This window comes from Bombina bombina, chromosome 1 (assembly GCF_027579735.1).
Source record: "Bombina bombina isolate aBomBom1 chromosome 1, aBomBom1.pri, whole genome shotgun sequence".
Classification (NCBI taxonomy): Eukaryota; Metazoa; Chordata; class Amphibia; order Anura; family Bombinatoridae; genus Bombina; species Bombina bombina.
In genome coordinates, this window is record NC_069499.1 from 1518460489 (window position 1) to 1518483442 (window position 22954).

A 22954-nucleotide genomic window follows, 5' to 3' on the forward strand; every position below is an offset into this window, starting at 1 on the left:
CTGTGGAGGTAAAATCTTTACCCACAATTGTATGTTCACACGTCATGCATGGATGTCTACCACATTGAAAAAAAACTTTTTTAGAGAGCCATGATTCTCTGCCTAATTGTTGTTGTTTGTATACATAGTTGATAACCTGGGATACTATGGTTGGAGCTCTCCTGAGTACATATTTACATCCCTTTTCCAAAATTGAATTCATTTTTGCGTCCAACCTTAGAATATCCAGATTTGATTTCACTATGTGGCAATTTATTGGAATTGATTACTGAATGGTGTAACAAAGAATACTTTTGGAATTTTTTATTTTGTTGGCCTTATTCCTGCTACCCTTTAGAAGTTTAGACCTATCCAAATCGCTCACCTGTGCTCTTAACATCATAAGGTTTTCTTTATTAAATCCTCTACATTCTAAACGATTGACTAGGTCCAGAGAATATTCATCATACTTTGATATTGTATTACATAATCTTCTAATTCTAATCAATTGACCTTTGGGGATCCCTTATGTAACATGTTTTGGATGTCAGGAATCCACCCTCAATATTGTGTTCCCTGTTATACTTTTCCTGTATAGTTCAGTGTTTACAGTGTTGCCTCCGGTTAGTTGAATGTCTAGATATTCTATACATTTGTCACTCAACTTATAAGTAAACTCCAAATTAGCTTCATTATCATTAAGATATTCGATGAAGGACTACACCTGCAGACCCGTGCCATTCCATACTATTATTAAATCGTCAATATACGTTGCATATACTTTGATTTTAGCATGAAAAATGTTATTATCACCAAAGATATATGATGATTCAAACCATCCCATGTAGAGATTGGCATAAGTGGGGGCACATTTTACCCCCATCGCCGTGCCACAGGTCTGCAGGTAGAATCCTCCATCGAAAAGAAAAATATTATGTGTTAGCAGAACCTTTAGAAAAATTTGCCCACAATTTTTTCCCTCCCACCCTCCCTAGATATAAACAAGGCTTGCCAAAACGAAGAGGTCACATCGTATGGAGTGATCAGAACAACACGGATAGGGGCAAATACTGTGGTGATTGTGCCTTTAAAGATAATCATGGGCCATGATACCATGTGGCATGACAATCAGCTTGTGGTCTATCGGTCAAAGTTGGTTGATTGCAAGTAATTGAGCATAGTTAGGACTGTCATTCATATACATATTGCGGAAAATATTGCTGCCTAGCATGTGGGTACGGCGATAATGGGGGGAGGTCCGTAGACTACGGGGTCATTGAGTGGTGGTCTGTCAGTCAAACTCATTTTGCCCTCCTAATCTGCAGATCTATCTGCCTGCTATTTGCCATTAATTTTACCCCTGAGTTGCGCGCGGTCACGCTCCTTGGTTACGTGGGCCGCATATTTCTATTCAATGCTGGTGCATTTAATTTTGATTTGGATTTGATTTATTATGATTGACAGTTTGAGGATCGCTCATGATACTGCCATAAAGGCATAATTCAGTTTAATTAATAAATAAGTGACCTTTTCTAACGCCAAACTTTTGTGTCTGTCATTATTATTATTAATTAAAGAAAATAAGTTGGGAGAAGGGAAGGTTATAAATGACTGGGATTACAGGGAATGGAAAACTAAAGTTTAGATTCCTTAGTAGTTGTTAAAACCACTTCTTTACAATGGGGAGACATGGCACAGCCTTCCAGCTTCTGTGGTAGTGACATAAACAAAGGAAAACATACTACTTTAAAGGTTTATTTTTAGTCAGACTTTTTTTTATGATTTAATTAATTTATGTGTATTGTCACTAGCGTTTAAAAAATACAATTATTCGTATAATATATCAGAATTTAAATCATGCAAATCATATCACAAAAAAATACAAATATTAATATTTTTTTTATTTTATGGCAATAAGTAAATAGCATTGAACAAATAGTTTTGTATTTAATCCACCGAGAGGAACCGTGGCACGATTTATAACACACTAAAATATGTATGCGTATCATTTATAAAGTATGGCTCTTTGTTTCTCGTGTCGTGACAAATGAATGACAGGGCTAAAGCCTGAGCTGCCACACACAACGAATAACCCTTTCCCCGCCAGAACTGCAGTGAGTCGCTTGCAGAAGAGAGAAGCTTTGATGGGCGGGACCGAGTCAGTTGTCAATCAACTTGCAGGCATGCCTTTTTTGTGTCAGTTCGTTTCTGATTGGTGACAGTGGCTCGGATTTGCTGGTGAGGTAATCTTACGGGCGGTGCTGAAGTGATGACGTAGGGAATGGGCTGAGGGACTGAGCCCGGTGAGGCGGCGGTGGAGTCAGTCATCCCCATCTCTCCGGGCTCCGGTGCTATCTGATGACCGCTGCTATTCCCTCCTGATTCCTGCCGCGCTGAGCTGCTTTGGTGGTGTTACCCACGCCGGCTCATCAATGGGTTCTAAAGATTTCAAGCGGTGAGTGATCAGTAACTGAGGGGCAATGATGGTCTGTGCGTGGGCAGGAACAGTCTGGCTGTACGTGGAGTGATGAGTGGCAACTACTGTCATAGAGAGGGTCTGACTAATGACTAGCATCCTCACTGATATAGAATGGGTCTCACTGCATCACTGACTAATGACTCACTGACTAATGACTAGCAGCCTCACTGATACAGACTGGGTCTCACTGCATCACTGACTAATGACTAGCAGCCTCACTGATACAGACTGGGTCTCACTGCATCACTGACTAATGACTAGCAGCCTAACTGATACAGACTGGGTCTCACTGCATCACTGACTAATGACTAGCAGCCTCACTGATACAGACTGGGTCTCACTGCATCACTGACTAATGACTAGCAGCCTAACTGATACAGACTGGGTCTCACTGCATCACTGACTAATGACTAGCAGCCTCACTGATATAGAATGGGTCTCACTGCATCACTGACTAATGACTCACTGACTAATGACTAGCAGCCTCACTGATACAGACTGGGTCTCACTGCATCACTGACTAATGACTAGCAGCCTCACTGATATAGAATGGGTCTCACTGCATCACTGACTAATGACTCACTGACTAATGACTAGCAGCCTCACTGATACAGACTGGGTCTCACTGCATCACTGACTAATGGCTAGCAGCCTCACTGATACAGACTGGGTCTCACTGCATCACTGACTAATGACTAGCAGCCTCACTGATACAGACTGGGTCTCACTGCATCACTGACTAATGACTAGCAGCCTAACTGATACAGACTGGGTCTCACTGCATCACTGACTAATGACTAGCAGCCTAACTGATACAGACTGGGTCTCACTGCATCACTGACTAATGACTAGCAGCCTAACTGATACAGACTGGGTCTCACTGTATCACTGACTAATGACTAGCAGCCTAACTGATGCAGACTGGGTCTCACTGCATCACTGACTAATGACTAGCAGCCTCACTGATACAGACTGGGTCTCACTGCATCACTGACTAATGACTAGCAGCCTCACTGATATAGAATGGGTCTCACTGCATCACTGACTAATAACTAGCAGCCTCACTGATACAGACTGGGTCTCACTGCATCACTGACTAATGACTAGCAGCCTCACTGATATAGAATGGGTCTCACTGCATCACTGACTAATAACTAGCAGCCTCACTGATACAGACTGGGTCTCACTGCATCACTGACTAATGACTAGCAGCCTAACTGATGCAGACTGGGGCTCACTGCATCACTGACTAATGACTAGCAGCCTCACTGATATAGAATGGGTCTCACTGCATCACTGACTAATAACTAGCAGCCTCACTGATACAGACTGGGTCTCACTGCATCACTGACTAATGACTAGCAGCCTCACTGATACAGACTGGGTCTCACTGCATCATTGACTAATGTCTAGCAGCCTCACTGATACAGACTGGGTCTCACTGCATCATTGACTAATAACTAGCAGCCTCACTGATACAGACTGGGTCTCACTGCATCATTGACTAGTGACATGTAGTCTCACTGCATCACTGACTAATGACTAGCAGCCTAACTGATACAGACTGGGTCTCACTGCATCACTGACTAATGACTAGCAGCCTAACTGATACAGACTGGGTCTCACTGCATCACTGACTAATGACTAGCAGCCTAACTGATACAGACTTGTTCTCACTGCATCACTGACTAATGACTAGCAGCCTAACTGATACAGACTGGGTCTCACTGTATCACTGACTAATGACTAGCAGCCTAACTGATACAGACTGGCTCTCACTGCATTACTGACATGCAGCCTCACTGATACTGACTGGTTCTCACTGCATTACTGACATGCAGCCTCACTGATACAGACTGGTTCTCACTGCATTACTGACATACAGACTGGTTCTCACTGCATTACTGACATGCAGCCTCACTGATACAGACTGGTTCTCACTGCATTACTGACATGCAGCCTCACTGATACAGACTGGTTCTCACTGCATTACTGACATACAGACTGGTTCTCACTGCATTACTGACATGCAGCCTCACTGATACAGACTGGTTCTCACTGCATTACTGACATACAGACTGGTTCTCACTGCATTACTGACATGCAGCCTCACTGATACAGACTGGGTCTCACTAAATTACTGACATGCAGCCTCAATAATACAGACTGTGTCTCACTGCATTTCTGATATGCAGCCTCACTGATACAGACTGGGTCTCACTGCATTACTGACATGTGCATATATACACACACACTAAATATATGTGTGTTTGTGTGTGTGTGTGTGTATATATATATATATATTTGCTTGCACATCTGTGTGACTAGCGCTGCTGATTGGTGGTGGATTGCACTAGGGACCTGCAGTGGACTGAGGGTCATGAGCATTACTTCTGCTTTGTGTTTAACCTCTTTGTGTGGGTTTAAACAAACAGACGAGCTGGCTCAATAGTTGTAAAATGACATGTTCTAATGGATTGGAGCATGTGGGATTTTTTTTTTTTATTACTATTATGGCCTTTTAAATTTTACCCAGCTGGTCAGTAATTTCGCATTGGGATATTTAGCCATTTTTTTTTTTTTTTTTATCATTGCAGATATATGGTTTATTATTTGGATCTTTGTTGTATAAATGATGAAAATCTTTATTGGGGTTTTGGCAATTTTTAATTAAAGGTTTTATGGCTTATTCAGTTAATGTTTGTGGGGTTTAAATTTAGTTATGCTCAGTTTCTATGAAATAATTGATAAAAGGGAAAAAAATGTTACTGTTTCACAAGAAGTGAATAATGTTCATTAATAATATTATTTGTGACTTGAACCATCTGGAAGAAGCTAATTACATTATAAACTTGCTTCTTTGGATTTGATTATCTCTATACCCTTAGGAAAGGACTGGGACAGCACAACAGTCATCTTTTACACTGTAAAACAATTGTTGCAATTGACCATATAGCATTAAAGGGACATTGAACCCAACATTTTTTTGTTATTCAGATAGAGCATGCAATTTTAAGCAACTTTCTAATTTAGACAAAAAGATGGGAAAGAGCAGAAGAGAGGGGGGAGAGAGAGCAAAATAGAGGGAAGCGAGAGCAAAAGAAAGGGGGGAAGAGAGAGCAATAGAGAGGAGGGAAGAGAGAGGAGGGAAGAGAGAGGAGGGAAGAGAGAGGAGGGAAGAGAGAGGAGGGAAGAGAGAGGAGGGAAGAGAGAGGAGGGAAGAGAGAGGAGGGAAGAGAGAGGAGGGAATAGAGAGCAATAGAGAGGAGGGAATAGAGAGCAATAGAGAGGAGGGAAGAGAGAGCAATAGAGAGGAGGGAAGAGAGAGCAGTAGAGAGGAGGGAAGAGAGAGCAGTAGAGAGGAGGGAAGAGAGAGCAGTAGAGAGGAGGGAAGAGAGAGCAGTAGAGAGGAGGGAAGAGAGAGCAGTAGAGAGGAGGGAAGAGAGAGCAGTAGAGAGGAGGGAAGAGAGAGAGCAGTAGAGAGGAGGGAAGAGAGAGAGCAGTAGAGAGGAGGGAAGAGAGAGAGCAGTAGAGAGGGGGGGAAGAGAGGGAGCAAAAGAGAGGGGGGGGAGAGGGAGCAAAAGAGAGGGTGGGGGGAGAGGGAGCAAAAGAGAGGGTGGGGGGAGAGGGAGCAAAAGAGAGGGGGGGGGAGAGGGAGCAAAAGAGAGGGGGGGGGAGAGGGAGCGAAAGAGAGGGGGGGGAGAGGGAGCAAAAGAGAGGGGGGGGAGAGGGAGCAAAAGAGAGGGGGGGGGGAGAGGGAGCAAAAGAGAGGGGGGGGAGAGGGAGCAAAAGAGAGGGGGGGGGGAGAGGGAGCAAAAGAGAGGGGGGGGGGAGAGGGAGCAAAAGAGAGGGGGGGGGAGAGGGAGCAAAAGAGAGGGGGGGGGTGAGAGGGAGCAAAAGAGAGGGGGGGGGGAGAGGGAGCAAAAGAGAGGGGGGGGGAGAGGGAGCAAAAGAGAGGGGGGTGAGAGGGAGCAAAAGAGAGGGGGGGAGAGAGCACAAAAGAAAGGGGGAGAGAGAGCAAGGGGCAGGACCGCTGTACTGCAAAAAATGGCCCGTGTGAACGGGCTTTAGGACTAGTATTTTATATTTGACCTGTTCCTCAAATAATAATATTTTACCCTGTATGTAAATTACACCCCCTCCCCTCAAATCTACAGATCTTATTATGAGTTATTGAAAACATTTAAAACATTTTTTTGTCATAACACGTTTTAGATCTGTTGCTGGTAGCAATATGCATTTTGGTATTGGCTGTCAGAAGTCTGCACTGTGTATTGCAGTCTTGTCTAGTAGCCAAGGGGATAAAACTTGTCTCTAAATGTAACCCCTGTATTTATGGAGGTGGGGAATTGAATAACTGTCTCCATTTCATCAGTCAGGATGAGTATTACTAGGAACGGCCCTGTAGAATTTCTTGACCTTTTCACCCTTGTATATAGGAGAATAGACTCTTATTAAACCATGTTAATTGTTCATTTACTGTATGTTCCAGTGCTGACACATGACTGGAAATGAAAATGATTTATCATTGTATTGTTTTAACAGATTGACAGTGTTAAATATCAGCTAACATATATCTTGCTTTATCAGTGTATATAATATTGGTGCGTTTTATCCAAGCGATGAACTCTCTTGCTTTTTTCACTATTACAAAATATTTAATGTTTAAATAGACCTTCTGCTGTAAAATGAATGCTCTATTTTGAAAGATAATTTTATTTTAAAGTAAACAATGTGTTTAACCCCTTGCAAAAAACATAAAAAAATGTTGTTTTAAAAATAAATGTTCTAACAAAATATATATAACAATAGTTATAATTTAATCACAGTAAACATTTTTTTGTGATCTATCTATCTATCCTATATGTGCGCAATTAAAGTGAATGTAAAGTTTAATGAAAAAGTGCCCGGTCTCTAAAACTAATCTTAACAATAGGGGCACTTTCATTCATTAAACTTTACAATGAACCTTCTTCTCATTCTAAAATACTTTCCTTTCTTTATAGAAAACAGACCAGCAATCCTCCTCCCGCATCTCCTGCTGTACTTAGCACAGCGATGACCAATCCGGCTTCCTCCAATCGTTGTGTTCCCCCTTTGGAGTCCAGCTTGTGAGGCACACAACGATTGAAGGAAGCCGTATTCGTCATCGCTGTGCTAACTACAGCAAGAGATGCAGGTGGAAGATTGCCGGTCTGTTTTACATAAAGAAAGGTAAGTATCTTAAAAAAAAAATCGTTATTGTTTATTCATTAAACTTAAGTTAAGTTCACTTTAAGCAGTGCATTGCAAAAGTTCAACCTACAAAATCAATTGATTTTGAAATCCAGGGTTTAAAATTGACAAAATCAATAATGAAAGTTCCTTTTAATCATTTATTTTTTATAACTACTCTTAAAATTATCTGGGGGATTAAATTGAGTTCAATGTTTAAGCATGCATTGACCAAATACCTTTTTAAAATGGATCTCTATACACTGTACAGGTAGAAACCCCTTTATCCAAACTGCTTGGGACCGGAAGAGGTTTGGATTTTGGAATATTTGCATCTGTAAAATGGGACAGCTTAGAGAGAGGATGGAACCAAATGTAAACAAAAATATCTTGTGTCATTTAGGCAATATTTATATGTCCTAGCATAGCTTATACATGTAACCTAAAGGTATATTTTGTATACATAGTACCATTGAAAAGATGTAGTGTAATTAGAAAGTTACTATTTGATGTTTTAAATAAACATAGACAATTTGCATTTTAGAACACAAAAAACAAACCAAAGATACTGGCAGGGAAATGTCATTTTTGATCATTTTACTTTTCAAAAATATTAATTATAAAGTTTGGATTCCAGAAAACGTTTTGATTTTGGAATTTGTATGTATATATTTGTGTAAAATAATTTGTGTAATAATTTTTTTTTTTTTTTTTTTTTTTTAACAATGTCCAATACACACAATAAATGTCTCTTGCTTGTCTAGGTCTGATGAGAGATTTCATGTCTGGAGATATATTTGCAGATGTCTCTTGGGCTGTAAGCAGTCAACCTCAAGTAACCTTTAGCACAGTTGGAGCTATCTAGACATTACATAGGGTTTTGCTACTTGATCTCTTTTGGTTCTAAGTCAGCAGTTATTTTTTGTCCGATTATTTCTCACACTTTAGATCACTATAAAATCCTGCACTACAGAATTTGGCAGCACTTTACAAATTAAAGACGATAATTTATAGTTATATTATACTAATAATAATATTAACCCCTTTAACGACCGCGACGTACCTTGTTGTTAAAGGATTGTGTGACTATAATAGCGCGGGTCTTGCCACGGACATCAAGATAGCGCTATTAGTCCCTCCATCTGGAAGGCTTGCTAAAAGACTGCGCTTTTGAAAACCGCACCACCATAGGAAGACCAGCGATGTGCCTGGTTAAAACAAGATGCTGCAATATAATACATTTTTTTTATTATTATTATTATTTACATTCAGGTATTGTAATGTGGTGCCTGTCTGCATAAAATAGCTAATGTAATTTGATTCTCAAATTATATTTATTGTAAGCTAAAGGGCATACAATCATAAGCACACACTGCTTAAAGGGACATAAAAAAACAAACATTTTTCTTCCATGATTCAGATAGAGCATATTATTTTAAACAGCTTTCCAGTGTACTTCTATTATCAAATTGTCTTTTTTTTTTCTTCTTGTCATCCTTTGTTGAAAAGCAGTTAGGTAATGTCTGGAGTGTGCACTTGTCTGCAAACACTATCAGGCCCATTTATCAAGCTCCGTACGGAGCTTGAAGGGCCGTGTTTCTGGCGAGTCTTCAGACTCGCCAGAAACACAACTTATGAAGCAGCGGTCTAAAGACCGCTGCTCCATAACCCTGTCCGACTGCTCTGAACAGGCGGACAGGAATCGCCGGACATCAACCCGATCGAATACGATCGGGTTGATTGACAGCTCCCTGCTGGCGGCCGATTGGCCGCGAGTCAGCAGGGGGCGGCGTTGCACCAGCAGCTCTTGTGAGCTGCTGGTGCAATGTTAAATGCGGAGAGCGTATTGCTCTCCGCATTTAGCGAGGTCTTGCGGACCTGATCCGCAGTGTCGGATCAGGTCTGCAAGCCCTTTGATAAATGGGCCTGTATATGGCAGCAGATTTGCAACAATGTTATACATTAGCAAGAGCAGTAGATGGCAGCACATATATTATAATATATATATACAGGTATACCTCACTTTACAGCGCTTCACTTTACAGCGTTTCGCTAATACAGCGCTTTGTGGAGCTGAAGTTCAACCTCCAAAAATTTGAAACAGTGCTGTAATCTTCGTGAGATTGCGAGAAAAGTGACTGGCACCATTTTGTTATGTGCAGTTCACTTTGTTTACAGCATTACAGTGCAATCCGTGTCTCAGTATTATAGTCTGGCAAATTTTACTACAGTAATTGTCACTATTTTACAGGTACAGCATTTATTGAATATTGTACTGAGCTAGTGTTACACTAAACATAGCAATATTGCACCTCCTAATATAAGTTAGTTCACACATGTTTTTAAACACAGTGGCAAGGGAAAAGATAGCTAAAACTGTCTTGTTTCACTTTAAGGCGGTTTTCACTTTACAGCGGGGCTCCGGTCCCTAACCCGCTGTATGAGCGGGGTATACCTGTATTATGAAAAATACATGTCAGGGTTCTTATACAAAATATTTCTTTAAACAGCCCTGACATGTATTTTTTATGTTTCCCTTTTTTAAAGCAGCAATATGGTCACTGTCTGTCTTGTCTGAATTTAAAATGGCATTTAAATTGCCTATTTGAAGAATGCCCCCCCCCCCATAAAGAAATGGAAATTTTAAATTAATATCTCACTTTTATTGTTTTTATTAGGAATAATGTTAATAGTTATTACTAGTAAAATTAAGGGCAGTAAACACATGTATAATGTCTTGTAATTACAATAAATACTATATAAACCAAATTCATTTTTTTTTTAAATAACGCCTTCTTTGCTGCAATTGTTTTTCATTAGCCAAACTTCTCCCGGAAGAGCCAACCTTGCAATGAGTCCACAGACAACAAGGCTATTCATGATCATTATTACAGTTGCAGTGAATTGTTCTGCAGTTATTTGCTAAAGCCAATTAGGGAAGCTATGCTGCAGGGTTAGCCTCAAAGTCTGCTGGGTGCATTTACAGCTCTCAGAATTAGAAAATCCACTGTTTTCAGAGCTAAATTACACAAAAGGAAGCAAAATAACTAAGTTATATTGCTAAGTGTTTTTTCTTTGCATAACTAGATGTTTTATCTCAAGGTGATTACTGTCTCTTTTAAGCACTAAAACCATAAACCTAATATGTTCTTTGCTGTCTCTGGTAATCTGAACTCTAATATGTTTGAACCGGCTAACCTGTTAATAGGAGGAGTTAAAAGCATGTGCAAAGGAAATTATTTTTACAAACGGGAAACCTTAAATTATTTTTACAAGCAGGAAGAGGTTAAGAAATATGCTTGTCCTGGTGCATTGTTTACTAAAACTTGGATACAAGTCAAAAGGAATTGAGAGCGGATGGTGGCAGAATATAATCACTGAAATACATACCTCACGTTCTCTTTGCATAACGCACAGGCCAAGAAGAACTTTAATTGCATTTAGGATTTAATTTGGGAATTGCATTCATAGGCTGCCTGTGTTGTTCAGTGGAATGGTACGCACAAGGAAGGTGGCACTTTTTATCAAAAAAGTGCAGGCAGGCACTTTTAAAGCAGTTTATAATGCAATTCTCGGCCGCTAGCTCCTGGCCGTTTCTGATTTGATGAAACGGCCAGGAGCTAGCGGCCGAGAAACGCATTACTAGCTCAAATAAACCACTTTTATATCCTAATTGGATTGTTTTTAGACCTTTTTATTCTGCTCAAATTACCCTCTCCTTGAGCATATAAAATTAGAACACTCTGAGTTGTTCTGCCTAAAATACGGCTACCCGAATTTCACGGAGAGACTCTGTCCTGTTTGGTATCCTATCAGAGGGTCTCTACTCTCTGCATTTTTGCCGCAATTACATCTGCCAGCCTTGGAGTAAAAATCGGAGCTCCGCTGTGAGGACCTGACAACTGTTTTCTGTGGACCACGGCTCTACGATAACTGGGATTTCCCCTGTGGGTTCCTGACAGCCAGATTCACTGCACACCTTACCGCACTGATCCTCAGCGTACTGACTGCTGTTTAAATGTCAGCCTGCCTGTCTGCACTTTTTTGATTAAAAGTGCCACCTTCCTTGTGAGTACCATTCCACCGGACACCACTGCACTGTGCTATATTTTGTTTAGAGTTATTCACACCATGAGGCGCTCTCTTTTTGTTTTTGTTTTTTAGATTTACTGATTCACCGTCAGCCTCAAGAGAAGCAGCCTCACCACTTTTTTATATTGACCAAAAAGACTTTTTTTACGCTTTGAAACATCACAAACTGTTTTTGTTCCATCCAAAGTACAACAATTTGTTAAACGCTAACAATATTGTTTTGATTAATATTGCTTGTTGTTTTTTATTTTTTACATTTTTATTATCAGCCATATCTCATGTTTATATTAAACACAGCAATATTTTATATTTATATTAAATACACTATTTTTGGGGATTAACCCTATTGAGTATCACTAGACACATACCTTTTTCTCCCCCCCCCCTTTTTTTGTCTATTTTAAGACACATTTCTTTGTATTCAGATGTTTACATTTGATTTGTCTATTTTGACACATTTTCTTTCCGTTTTCTTCTCCTAGTTCCAACATATTAATTTAGAGAAACGATTCACAACGTATTTTACATCTTAAAAAATTTCCAATTTGCTTTCTCACACCATCTTTCTTGATACACCTTAGGTGCACCTTATATTTATACTTTTTTTTTATAATATATTCAACGTGCCGTTGTTGTTGTTGTTGGTGTTTTTTTTTTTTTTTGTTAAAACACAGGCCAATGTGTTAGCTTTAATGAAGAGTAGTTTTGTTTTGTTTTTATCTTTTTTGGGTCTATTGTTTTTTTGTTTTGTGATTCCTCTGAAAAATGGAAGGAACAGATATATCCCTTTTATAATATTGATAAATTTACATCTGATGTCACTGGGTCACACTTCATCCTCAGACACTATAAAAAATTTTTTAAAAGGCACATTCTAGTGTAAAAACTCTCCCCCCCCCCCCCCCCCCAAATGCCTTATTTTGTTAGAACATTTTAGTTTGAAATAGATTTTCTTTTACAAATGTTTTTTTATTTAAAAAAACAAAAAAACTAAACAATTAAGCACATTTACTTATCAGTCCTGGAACACCCCCAATCTGCTCAAGATCTATAATCACCTGGAATGACACAGGGACACAACTTTGTGTATTTCACCTCTTTTGCAGATGTTAAAACTAAAAATCTGACGATTAATATGATGAAAGAATGGACTCGCCTCTCCCAAAAATGACAGATTTGTTCTGTAGAGAATTGCCTTTCATTTGGAGTTGCATGCTCCTTTTTGTCTTTGGTTAACAAAAATCACCTGCAGCACCAGAGTATCCCCATCTCTCCAGCACTCTCTATGACATAGCTGAACAATAGTCACCACATTTGAAAGGGAAGAAGCGCCTCTTTCAAATGAGGAATTACATGTCATCCTAGAATGCAGGTGATCACTTTGAGAAATAAGAATCATCTTATCCACTGGATACCAAGGGGATTTTCTATGCAGGTTTTACATAGTAAAATTGGACCTATTTCATTGAAAGTAGATATATATATATATATATATATATATATATATATATATATATATATATATATATATATATATATATATATATATATATATATATATATATATATATATATATATATATATATAATTTTTTTTTTTATGTATATCCTATATCATTTTGGAAAGAAAGGAAAACATGCTCTTTCCAGTGAGGCACATGATTTCTCCATTGACTTTTACTATGCAAATCACCTACTTATATTATTTATATATGTTTTTTTGTATAAGATGATTAGAAGCTTCAATATATCCATTATTTACTAAAGACAGCATATTCACATATACATTGTACCTTCATATGAAAGAGGGGAACTAGGTTGCCGGTCACTGCTATAGGAATCATAATCTCCTCTATTCTAAGTGATTTTTTAGCAGGCAGGGTTTTAAAAGGAACCTGGCATCCAATATATGCACTAACATTTTCTGAAAGTGGTTACATACCCAGGGGGTCATCAGGTGACTAACAACAATAATCCACCAATAGAACAAAAGGCTTTCTAGACCAACATTTCTGAGGTTGAGCAACCCCTTTATCACCCACACTATGCATAGGGACATGGCAAACCTTATTTGAAAGAGGAAATGCTCCTGTAACAAGTGATTTGTCATAGCAATGATATCTGTTCCTAGTCCAATTTTGTTTGTTTTGGCTATAATACCTAAAATGGCATGTAAATATATCATGCAGTCCCTCATGTAAAAGAGAGTAATCTCAAGATTATATAAGGAGTTTCAAGTCTTTATAACTATTGAGATCATCATAGTCCTATTGAGCATATGACCACAAAAAGGCTCTGACTTTGTGTTAATTCAGTGAGTACAAACGACTAAACTGTTTCACCATCATCTGAGGAATGCAATATGGCTCCAAGATGGAAGTGTTTTGTCTTATTGTAACTAAAATACATGTCCTTTTAGTACCACTTTTTAAAGCTGTGTGTTTATTGGCATTTTGTCAATATTTACTTTCTGATAAAGTTTGTGTTTTGTAGAAGTTAAAACATTCTTATACAGTTAGACTTTCTTGTAGCTGTAAATAGATGGAATGACCTCCGCAGGTGTAATGATCATCCAGATGTTTTCAGCAATTGCATTTTTGGCAAATTTCCCTTTTTTCAGTTATTTTGCCATGCGTTACATTTTGTGTCTGCAATAACCCTCACTGGGAGCATACTTTTTTGCTGTATCGCTGTTCTGAACATATCAGTCCATGGGTTATTGCTTAAATGGCCTTTTGAAGACATGGTTCAGTAATGGAAAAATTAAGACAGACTTCTACTTAAAACATTTTTAGAAACCAAAAACTACATTAACTCCAGGCTTGATAAATCTAGATGATAGTAGTTACTTGAAGTTGGGCCCTGCACCCGGTAAAGTGCCTTGGCTCTGCTTCTTGAGAGAAAAGTGTGGGTCTGACAGCAGTACCTCTCACTGTCACACTGTATACACTTCCGTCCAAAGGAAGCCAGGCTCAGTGTTTTTATCCTGTTTTGTTGAACTGTTTAGGGTTGAGTTAGCCTTACACAGATAAAGTAATGGTCCATTTACTGTTATGTGTATTTTGGCAATCAAGCTATGTGTGTGGATGTGGCAAACTGGCAATGATTTTACCATATTTGTTTATGTTCTAGCCATAAAAAAGATAAACACTGTTGCCGAAGAGATCTGTCCAGTCAAAGGGTCAAAAGATTAAGATACTCTGTATACCCGAAATTATGTGGACTTTTTTTACGAAGGCTTTCCACAAGATTTTGAAGTGTGTCTGTATAAAATTGTGACTTTTTAGACAAAAGAACATTTGTGAGGCCAGGCACTGATGTTTGATGAGGTCTGGCTGGCAATCAGCGTCCTAGTTCATTCCAAATGTGTTCAATGTGGTATAGGTCAGCGCTGTGTGCAAGCCACTCCAGTTTCTCCACACCAAGCTCAACAAAGTGTATATTCATGGGGTACAGGGGCACAGTCATAGAACATGAAAGGACCTTCCCCAAACTGTTGCCTCAAAGTTGAATGCATCCAATTTTCTAAAATGTCTTTGTATCCTGTTGCATTAAGATGACGGACCTAAGGGACCAATCCCAAAGCTTGAAAAATGACCCTAGACCATTATCTCTCCTCCACCAAACTTTACTGTAGACAGTATGCATTCCGGTAGGTAGTCTTCTGCCATCTGCCACAGCCAGATTCTTCCATCAGGCCTCCACATAGTGAAGCATAATTCAATCCAGGGAACACATTTCTTCTACTCCGGAGACCAGGAGGGTGGCATGTTGTACACCACCCCAGATTATTTGTTACATTGCGTATGTTGATGTGAGGCTCGTGTACAGCTGCTCAGCCATAAAAAAACAATTGATAAAACTTCTGACACACAGTTCCTGTGCTACTGATGCTTCCAGAGGCATTTTGAAACTCTGTAGTTTGTGATTCAACAGATGGTTTTACGCGCTAGATGCTTTAGCCCTGCTTTGTCTACCACTAGGCTGCTGATACTCCTAGATGCTTCGTCTTCAAAATAATAGCTTTTACTGTTGGCCACAGGGCAGATGTAGTAGGGTGGAAATTTCACAAACAGACTTGAAGCAAAGGTGGCATCCTGTGGCAGTGCCATGTTTAAAGTCTTTGAGCTCTTCGGAATGACCCATTGAACTGCTAATGTTTGTCTATGGAGATTTATATGGCTGTGAAGTATTTTATACACCTGTTAGCAATGGGTGTGGCTGAAACTCAGTAAGTAATAGGGATAGACACATATTTGTGCCCATATAGTGCATTTGAAATAATTATTAATTCTCATGGTTAACCTATTGTGTTCTGGACAGTCCAGGGTTGTCACCTCTGTCGCTGCAGTGATTTAACCCTTGTGTTCTGGTTAACTAAGAGGTTAAGTCATTGTTCCTTGTGTCTAGAATTTGTACAGATCTCAATATCTGTTGTGAATGACTCTTTATCAGACCTCCCCATCTTCAGGGTCACGTATATTTAACTTACTGCCCTGGGGACAAAGTACTTAATTCAACTGTTTTAGATCTATATACTGTACCTATTTCATTTGTGTATGAACCATATTAGGTTGTTTTTTTTTTCTTTGAGATCTGCCTGCTGGTCTAAGCTACTTACATTCAGCACAATTGTGTGAGATATATAATATAATAATAATAATAATAATAATAATAAAATATATATATATATATATATATATATATATATATATATATATATATATATATATATATATATATATATATATATGTCCATTTACAACACACAGAATGCCGAGCCAATTCAAGTTTGTACAATGAAAGAGAGCTCTTTCCTGCCCTCTCTTTCTGTTTATTTGCACGGATATTTTGCTGTAAGTAGCAAAATGTGATCCCTCCTTTTAGAGAGCTTGAGAATTGCTGTGCTTAAAGGGACTTGGTTCTTAGACACTCAGCAAATTTTCATTTCAAATGTTGATATTGAGTTGCTGATCACAGTTGAGGAGCCAGATAAGAATGAATGCATATAGGTTGATGTATAATAATTTAAAAAGTTGGTAGCCAAAAATCTGTTCGGAACAGATGGCACTGAATACTAACATTAAAACAACGATGTTCTAATTGTCTTTTTTTATTTAACATCTTAACCCCTTCAGCACTGTAAATTTCAGAGAAAAACTTGCCCAAAGTACTGGAGAAATTTTAACAGAAACTGAGCCTTGTTTTTTTTATTTTACCTGTATAGACCGCAGCATGTACCTCTATGTTGGTCATAGGTACTATGTCAACAGGGTATACTGTAAAAAGTACTCTGTGACGTAGTACCTATGTTCATTTGGCGCAAGCGGTTAAAAATGGCATTTCAAAATGTATTGCCGTTTATTGTGTATTTACTGTATGTATACATACATATATATCTATTTTCTTGATCGTTTCTTAGAGGCGTGTCTATTTCCAACAATGTAGCTGTGGGAGTTTTCCTTATTAGCCAGTGAGGATTAGCATGAAATGCACAGCTGACTTAGCTGTAATAAATTTAAATTTAATCCGCTTTTACTTAAAGGGGCATGTTGCCAAAATGTAGAATCACTTGAAAGTGATGCAGCATGATTTTAAAAAGCTGACTAGAAAATATCACATGAACATCGCCATGTAAAACAGGTCTCGACAAACCCAGATGTGTATGTATGTGTATAATATATATATATATATATATATATATATATATATATATATATATATATATATATATATATATATATTATACAGGTGGCCCTCGTTTTACAACGGTTCAATTTGCACCGTTTCAGAATAACAACCTTTCTTTCCAGTCATGTGACTGCTATTGAGAAGCAGTGCATTGATTAAAATAGCCAGTAGGTGGAGCCATCCGCTTGTCATGCAGCAAAGCCAAGCAAGCTGAAATTAATCAGTTTAACCAGACATGAGCTATTGAGCAGATTTCAAAGGAACAAGATATTCCTGTCTATAAATCAGTCCAGATTGGAATGCATAGAAAGAACTGTTTACAGAAAAATGCAAGTGAAGTCTGTGTTGTGTGATTATTTTATTAGGTTTATAATGCTGTTTAGCAAATGTTTTTGTTCATTTAACTTAGTTTAATTATATATTCTGTGTTGTGCGATTATTTTATTAGGTTTATAATGCTGTTTAGCATTTAAAGTCTTCATTTCAAAGCTTTAAAAATAATGTATTAGGTGTTACTTATGACAATTTTGAGAGGGGCCTGGAACCTAACTCCCTCACTTCCCATTGACTTACATTATAAACTGGGTTTCAATTTACAACGGTTTCGATTTACAACCATTCCTTCTGGAACCTAACCCCGGCGTAAACTGAGGGCTACCTGTATACACACACACACACGACTGTTTGGCTTCTCCTAAATTTTAAACAGATTTCTGAATTGTAAAAAAAGAAAACCCTTTTTCTCAGTAACCACATTGTAAAGGTATTTAAAGCAGCCAATCTAAATGCTTGTTTTGGAACGTGCAAGGACGTTTACTATGAAAGCTCATAAGATTATGGTAAAATCCCACAAGATCACAGTAAAGCAAAGTGTGAACTCAGCACTGATGATGCTGATTGGCCATTGTTTTATTTTTTTCACCATGTAGATTACAGTAAGAAGAGTAGCTGAAGGATAACTCCTGAGCAGTTACTCTGGTGAGCTGAGGAAAGTTTGAGGTAAAATATATTTTTACACAGATATTCACGTGATATTTCTTTTCAGCTTTTTACAAAAATGCTGCATCACTTGCAAGTGATTTAAATGAACACTCAAGTCTAAATTAAACTTTTCTGATTCAGATATAGGGGCATATTTATCAATGTCTGTCGGACCTGATCCGACACTGCGGATCAGGTCTGACAGACATCGCTGAATACGGCGAGCAATACACTCGCCGTATTCAGCATTGCACCAGCAGCTCACAAGAGCTGCTGGTGCAATGCCGCCCCCTGCAGACTCCAGCAGGGGGGTGTCAATCAACACGATCGTACTCGATCGGGTTGAATTGCGGCGATATCTGTCCGCCTGCTCAGAGCAGGAGGACAAGTTATGGAGCGGCGGTCTTTGTGACCGCTGCTTCATAACTGCTGTTTCTGGCGAGCCTGCAGAAACACGGGGCATCAAGCTCCATTCGGAGCTTGATACATGTGCCCCATAGCATGCAGTTTAAAACATCTTTCCAATTTACTTCCATTAACAAAATGTGCACAGTTTTTTTATATTTACACTTTGAGTCACCAGCTCCTGAGCATGTGCAGGGATTCACAGAATGTATGTATATGCATTTGTGATTGGCTGATGACTGTCACATGATACAGGAGGAGTGGAAATAGACATAACTTTGAAATGTGTTTTTAAAAAAAAAAAAAAAAAAAGCTATTAATTTGAAGTTCTAACTAAGTGCTATTGCATTGTCTTTGTATCATGCATTTGTTGGCTATGTAAATCTACTGTAGTTACTGGTCCTTTAAGCAAATGGGTCACATGTCCCTTTTAACATTTTTTGGCAGACTAACATTCTTAAAATAGATGTAAATGCTGCTTTTCTGTTTTAAAAGAGAAAATCTATTAGACACAACTTTTCAGAAATGCACATGGAGTGCAAACCTGGGGCCTCTTCCCCAGCCAGGGTATGACTAAGAGCTTAAGAAAGGGCCTTAAATTTGCCTTTCATGCGCATTACTAAATAAAGGCTGTTTTGTGCCTCATTGTATGCGCCTGCCTAGCGTTGCTTCTTGACAAGTTGGAATCTGGCAGAGAACCTTAGCAACCATCACCCATATTCTATTATTTACAACAGTGAATGCTGTCCCTGCTCGATGCTGTTTTATTCTTTTTAATTGTGTTCTGAGAAACGACGTCAACTTAAGCTTTTGGAATCTGTAATGAGAGCATCAATTTCTTGAACGAAAGACAAATATTTGTGCATTCAATTTAAAGTGATGCTGAAGATGATTATGTACAAATTTGTAGTATCAACACACCTTAATGGTTTATCCTAATTAAGTGATTTTGTATAATTTATATTAAAGATATAATATGCTTATGTCCTTGCATTAATGTCACACCTCAGGCACACTACATTTTTCTTATCTAACTAGTGCAACATAAATCCCTTTTTTAATTCATAAATCAAAAGTCTAGCACAAAAACTTTTAGGGGTAACCAGTCATTATGATCTTGTATTGGTGGTGTTTAAAAAAAAAAAAAACAACTATATGGATAGATATAGATATGTGTGTGTGTTAATGGCATATGGTAGATAAAACTGAAGTGTACATGAGTTAATATCACTGTTTAGAAGAAACTGCTTTGAAATAGTTGTACAAGCAAAAACTAGCTGTTGCTTTTTAATGATAGTTATAGTGTGCAGGCACACCAAGCATATGTACATATCTGATTCAACCGCATTCAAATCCTGTGGCTACTCAGAGCACCAGTTGTGGTTCATGTCGTATGGTGCTGTTGGTGACATGATACAAGCCACCAATTCCTATTTGGGTGCGACATTGGAATACAGATGCACAGAACAATGATATCTTCCCTAGAAGCATTTTTGCTAGTACAACTGTATACTTATGTGCCTTTCAATTTTTGCTCCCATGTTGAGATCAGCTAATTTTATATATTTATATATTAGTGGATGTATAAATAAAGATTTTATTTTACACACTCAGCAGTACCTGCTCTTCTGTTTGTTTTTGGGATGTTGAGCAGTTTGATCCGCCGCAGCTACAGCACTCAAGACAGATTGTTTCGGATTGGGTGACTTTTAACATTGTATTTCCGGTACCAACACTGATGTCTGCCTCACCCCGTGGGACTCGTTTCACATTGTGCTGTATTGTGCCTACCTTCATCCAGCTCTGAGAAAATGAATGTTGTGTCTAATAACTACAGCCTAAGTCCAATACATGTTATAAACATTTCCCTTTAAAGGGACAGTCAACACCAGAATTTTTGTTGTTTTAAAAGATAGATAATCCCTTAATTACCAATTCCCCAGTTTTGCATAACCAACACAGTTATAATTATACACGTTTTACCTCTGTAATTACCTTTGTATCTAAGCCTCAGCAGACTGCCCCCCTTATTTCAGTTCTTTTGACAAACTTGCATTTTAGCCAATCAGAGCTGTCTTCATGGTAAATTCACGTGCATTAGCTCAATGTTATCTATATGAAACATGTGAACTAATGTCCTCTAGTGGTGAAAAACTATAAAAATGCATTTAGATTAGAGGCGGCCTTCAAGGTCTAATAAATTAGCATATGAACCTCCTAGCTTTAGCTTTCAACTAAGAATACCAAAAGAACAAAGCAAAATTGGTGATAAAAGTAAATTGGAAAGTTATTTAAAATGATATACCCTATTTGAAACATGAAAGTTTTTTTTTTTTTAGTAATATGTTACAAATGTATACACATTTTGTTTTTAATTCTAAACTTAACTGTAATTCCTTTTCATGGTATTATAACTTTTAGACATTGGTAATTACAATATGTGGGTAGAACAATACATCAATCTGACAGGAAAAAAACAACTACAAAAAAACACTGACAGCTTTTATAAATGATCCGAAAAAGTATATCTCTGTTGGTCAGATAATTCAAGGGAGTTAAAGGGAACAGAGGTTATTTAGTTTAAATATAATACAAAAGAAAAAACATGTAGGGAACAGTTTATTTCCCCCCTCCCCCATTACATTATACATTTCAGTATGCTGTCAGTTCCATGTGGGGAAAACACTTTAATGTGTAAATGCTGTGACTGTGATTATAAAAGGGAATGACAATTAGAGCCTGATTATCAAAAGCTTGCAGAAATGGAGAAAAATCACACTTTTTAAGAATTATTTTGTAATGTATGTGCCTTTCCTTCACATGCAGAGCCACTCTAAAGCTAAATTCTATTTGTTGGACCAAAGAGGGCTGGCAAAACTTCCTAGATTACCTCCCCAGATCAGGGTGCTTTAGAAATTGGGTCCTTATAAACCAAGTCCCTGTGAATATATTTTCAGTTGTTTCTGATTTTGCAGATACTTAAAGGGACACTGAACCCAAATTTTATCTTTTGTGATTCAGATAGAGCATGCAATTATAAGCAACTTTCTAATATACTCCTATTCGCAAATGTTCTTCATTCTCTTGGTATCTGTATTTGAAAAGCAAGAATGTAAGTTTAGATGCCGGACCATTTTTGGTGAACAACCTAGGTTGTTTGGTGGATACATTGATCCACCAATAAACTAGTGCTGTCCAGTGTTCTGGACTTCCTTTTTCAAATAAAGATAGCAAGAGAATGAAAAAAAATTGATAATAGGAGTAAATGAAACAATGTGGGTCTTCCAAGAAGTCTCCAAAACAAAAAATGAAACCAGCTACATTTCTTGTTTCATTTTTTGTTTTGAGACTTCTTGGCTGTTTGTCATTACCGACCTATTCCTAACAACTCCCTTCCGTGACAATCTCTGTATAATCTTAGTATATTGACAGTGCTATTGTCAAACACCTTTTGTGAAATGTATGTAGAACTATGAGCCTTTCTTATAGGAGGTGGAGCAGATTAATGTGTTTATAGAGTCATGGTCTGACCAGTTTATCACACATTTGCATTGCGATTTTCAGATTTTACCCACAAGCAGTAAAGGTAATACCAGGGTTAAATAAATGTTTAAATGTGTTTCCCACAGATACATTTAGCCTCAAGTAAAAATAGTCTTACGTCAGTAAATTGTGATTCAGCACAAGTTTATTATAATATACCTGCAAACTCACATTTCCTGAAAGTGTTGGTAATTACACAATTCTTAAATTATTTAAAAGTATTGCAGCGATGTATACAGAAAGCTTACTCCCATGGGGACTGAACTGGCTTCTTAATGGATTTGTTTGCACCCCACTAGGTATTTAGTACGAGCTAGCATGATCAACCCCCTACAGCTGAATTTGTTGTTGTTGTTGTTGTTGTTATATATATACGTGGCCCTCGGTTTACGCCGGTTCAATTTGCGCCATTTCAGAATAACAACCTTTTTTTTCAGTCATGTGCACTAATTAAAATAGCCAGTAGGTGGAGCTGTCCGTTTGTTTTGCAGTAAAGTAATGCAACTTAGCAGTCTCAAATTGATCTGTGTACATAGAGCAGACCAGACCTATCAAGCAACAAGCTCTAGC

The 22954-nt window shown here is 38.2% G+C and overlaps 1 protein-coding gene across 1 annotated transcript in view; it reads left to right on the forward strand.

Moving 5' to 3' along the window:
• The first annotated feature begins 2288 nt into the window (after positions 1 to 2288).
• MMD (monocyte to macrophage differentiation associated) overlaps positions 2289 to 22954 on the forward strand; it is a 106643-nt gene continuing 85977 nt past the window's right edge. Inside the window, exon 1 of the mRNA XM_053708250.1 lies at positions 2289 to 2434. Coding sequence (XP_053564225.1) covers positions 2412 to 2434 — 23 coding nt within the window. The 5' untranslated portion in view covers positions 2289 to 2411. The remainder of the gene's footprint in view (positions 2435 to 22954) is intronic.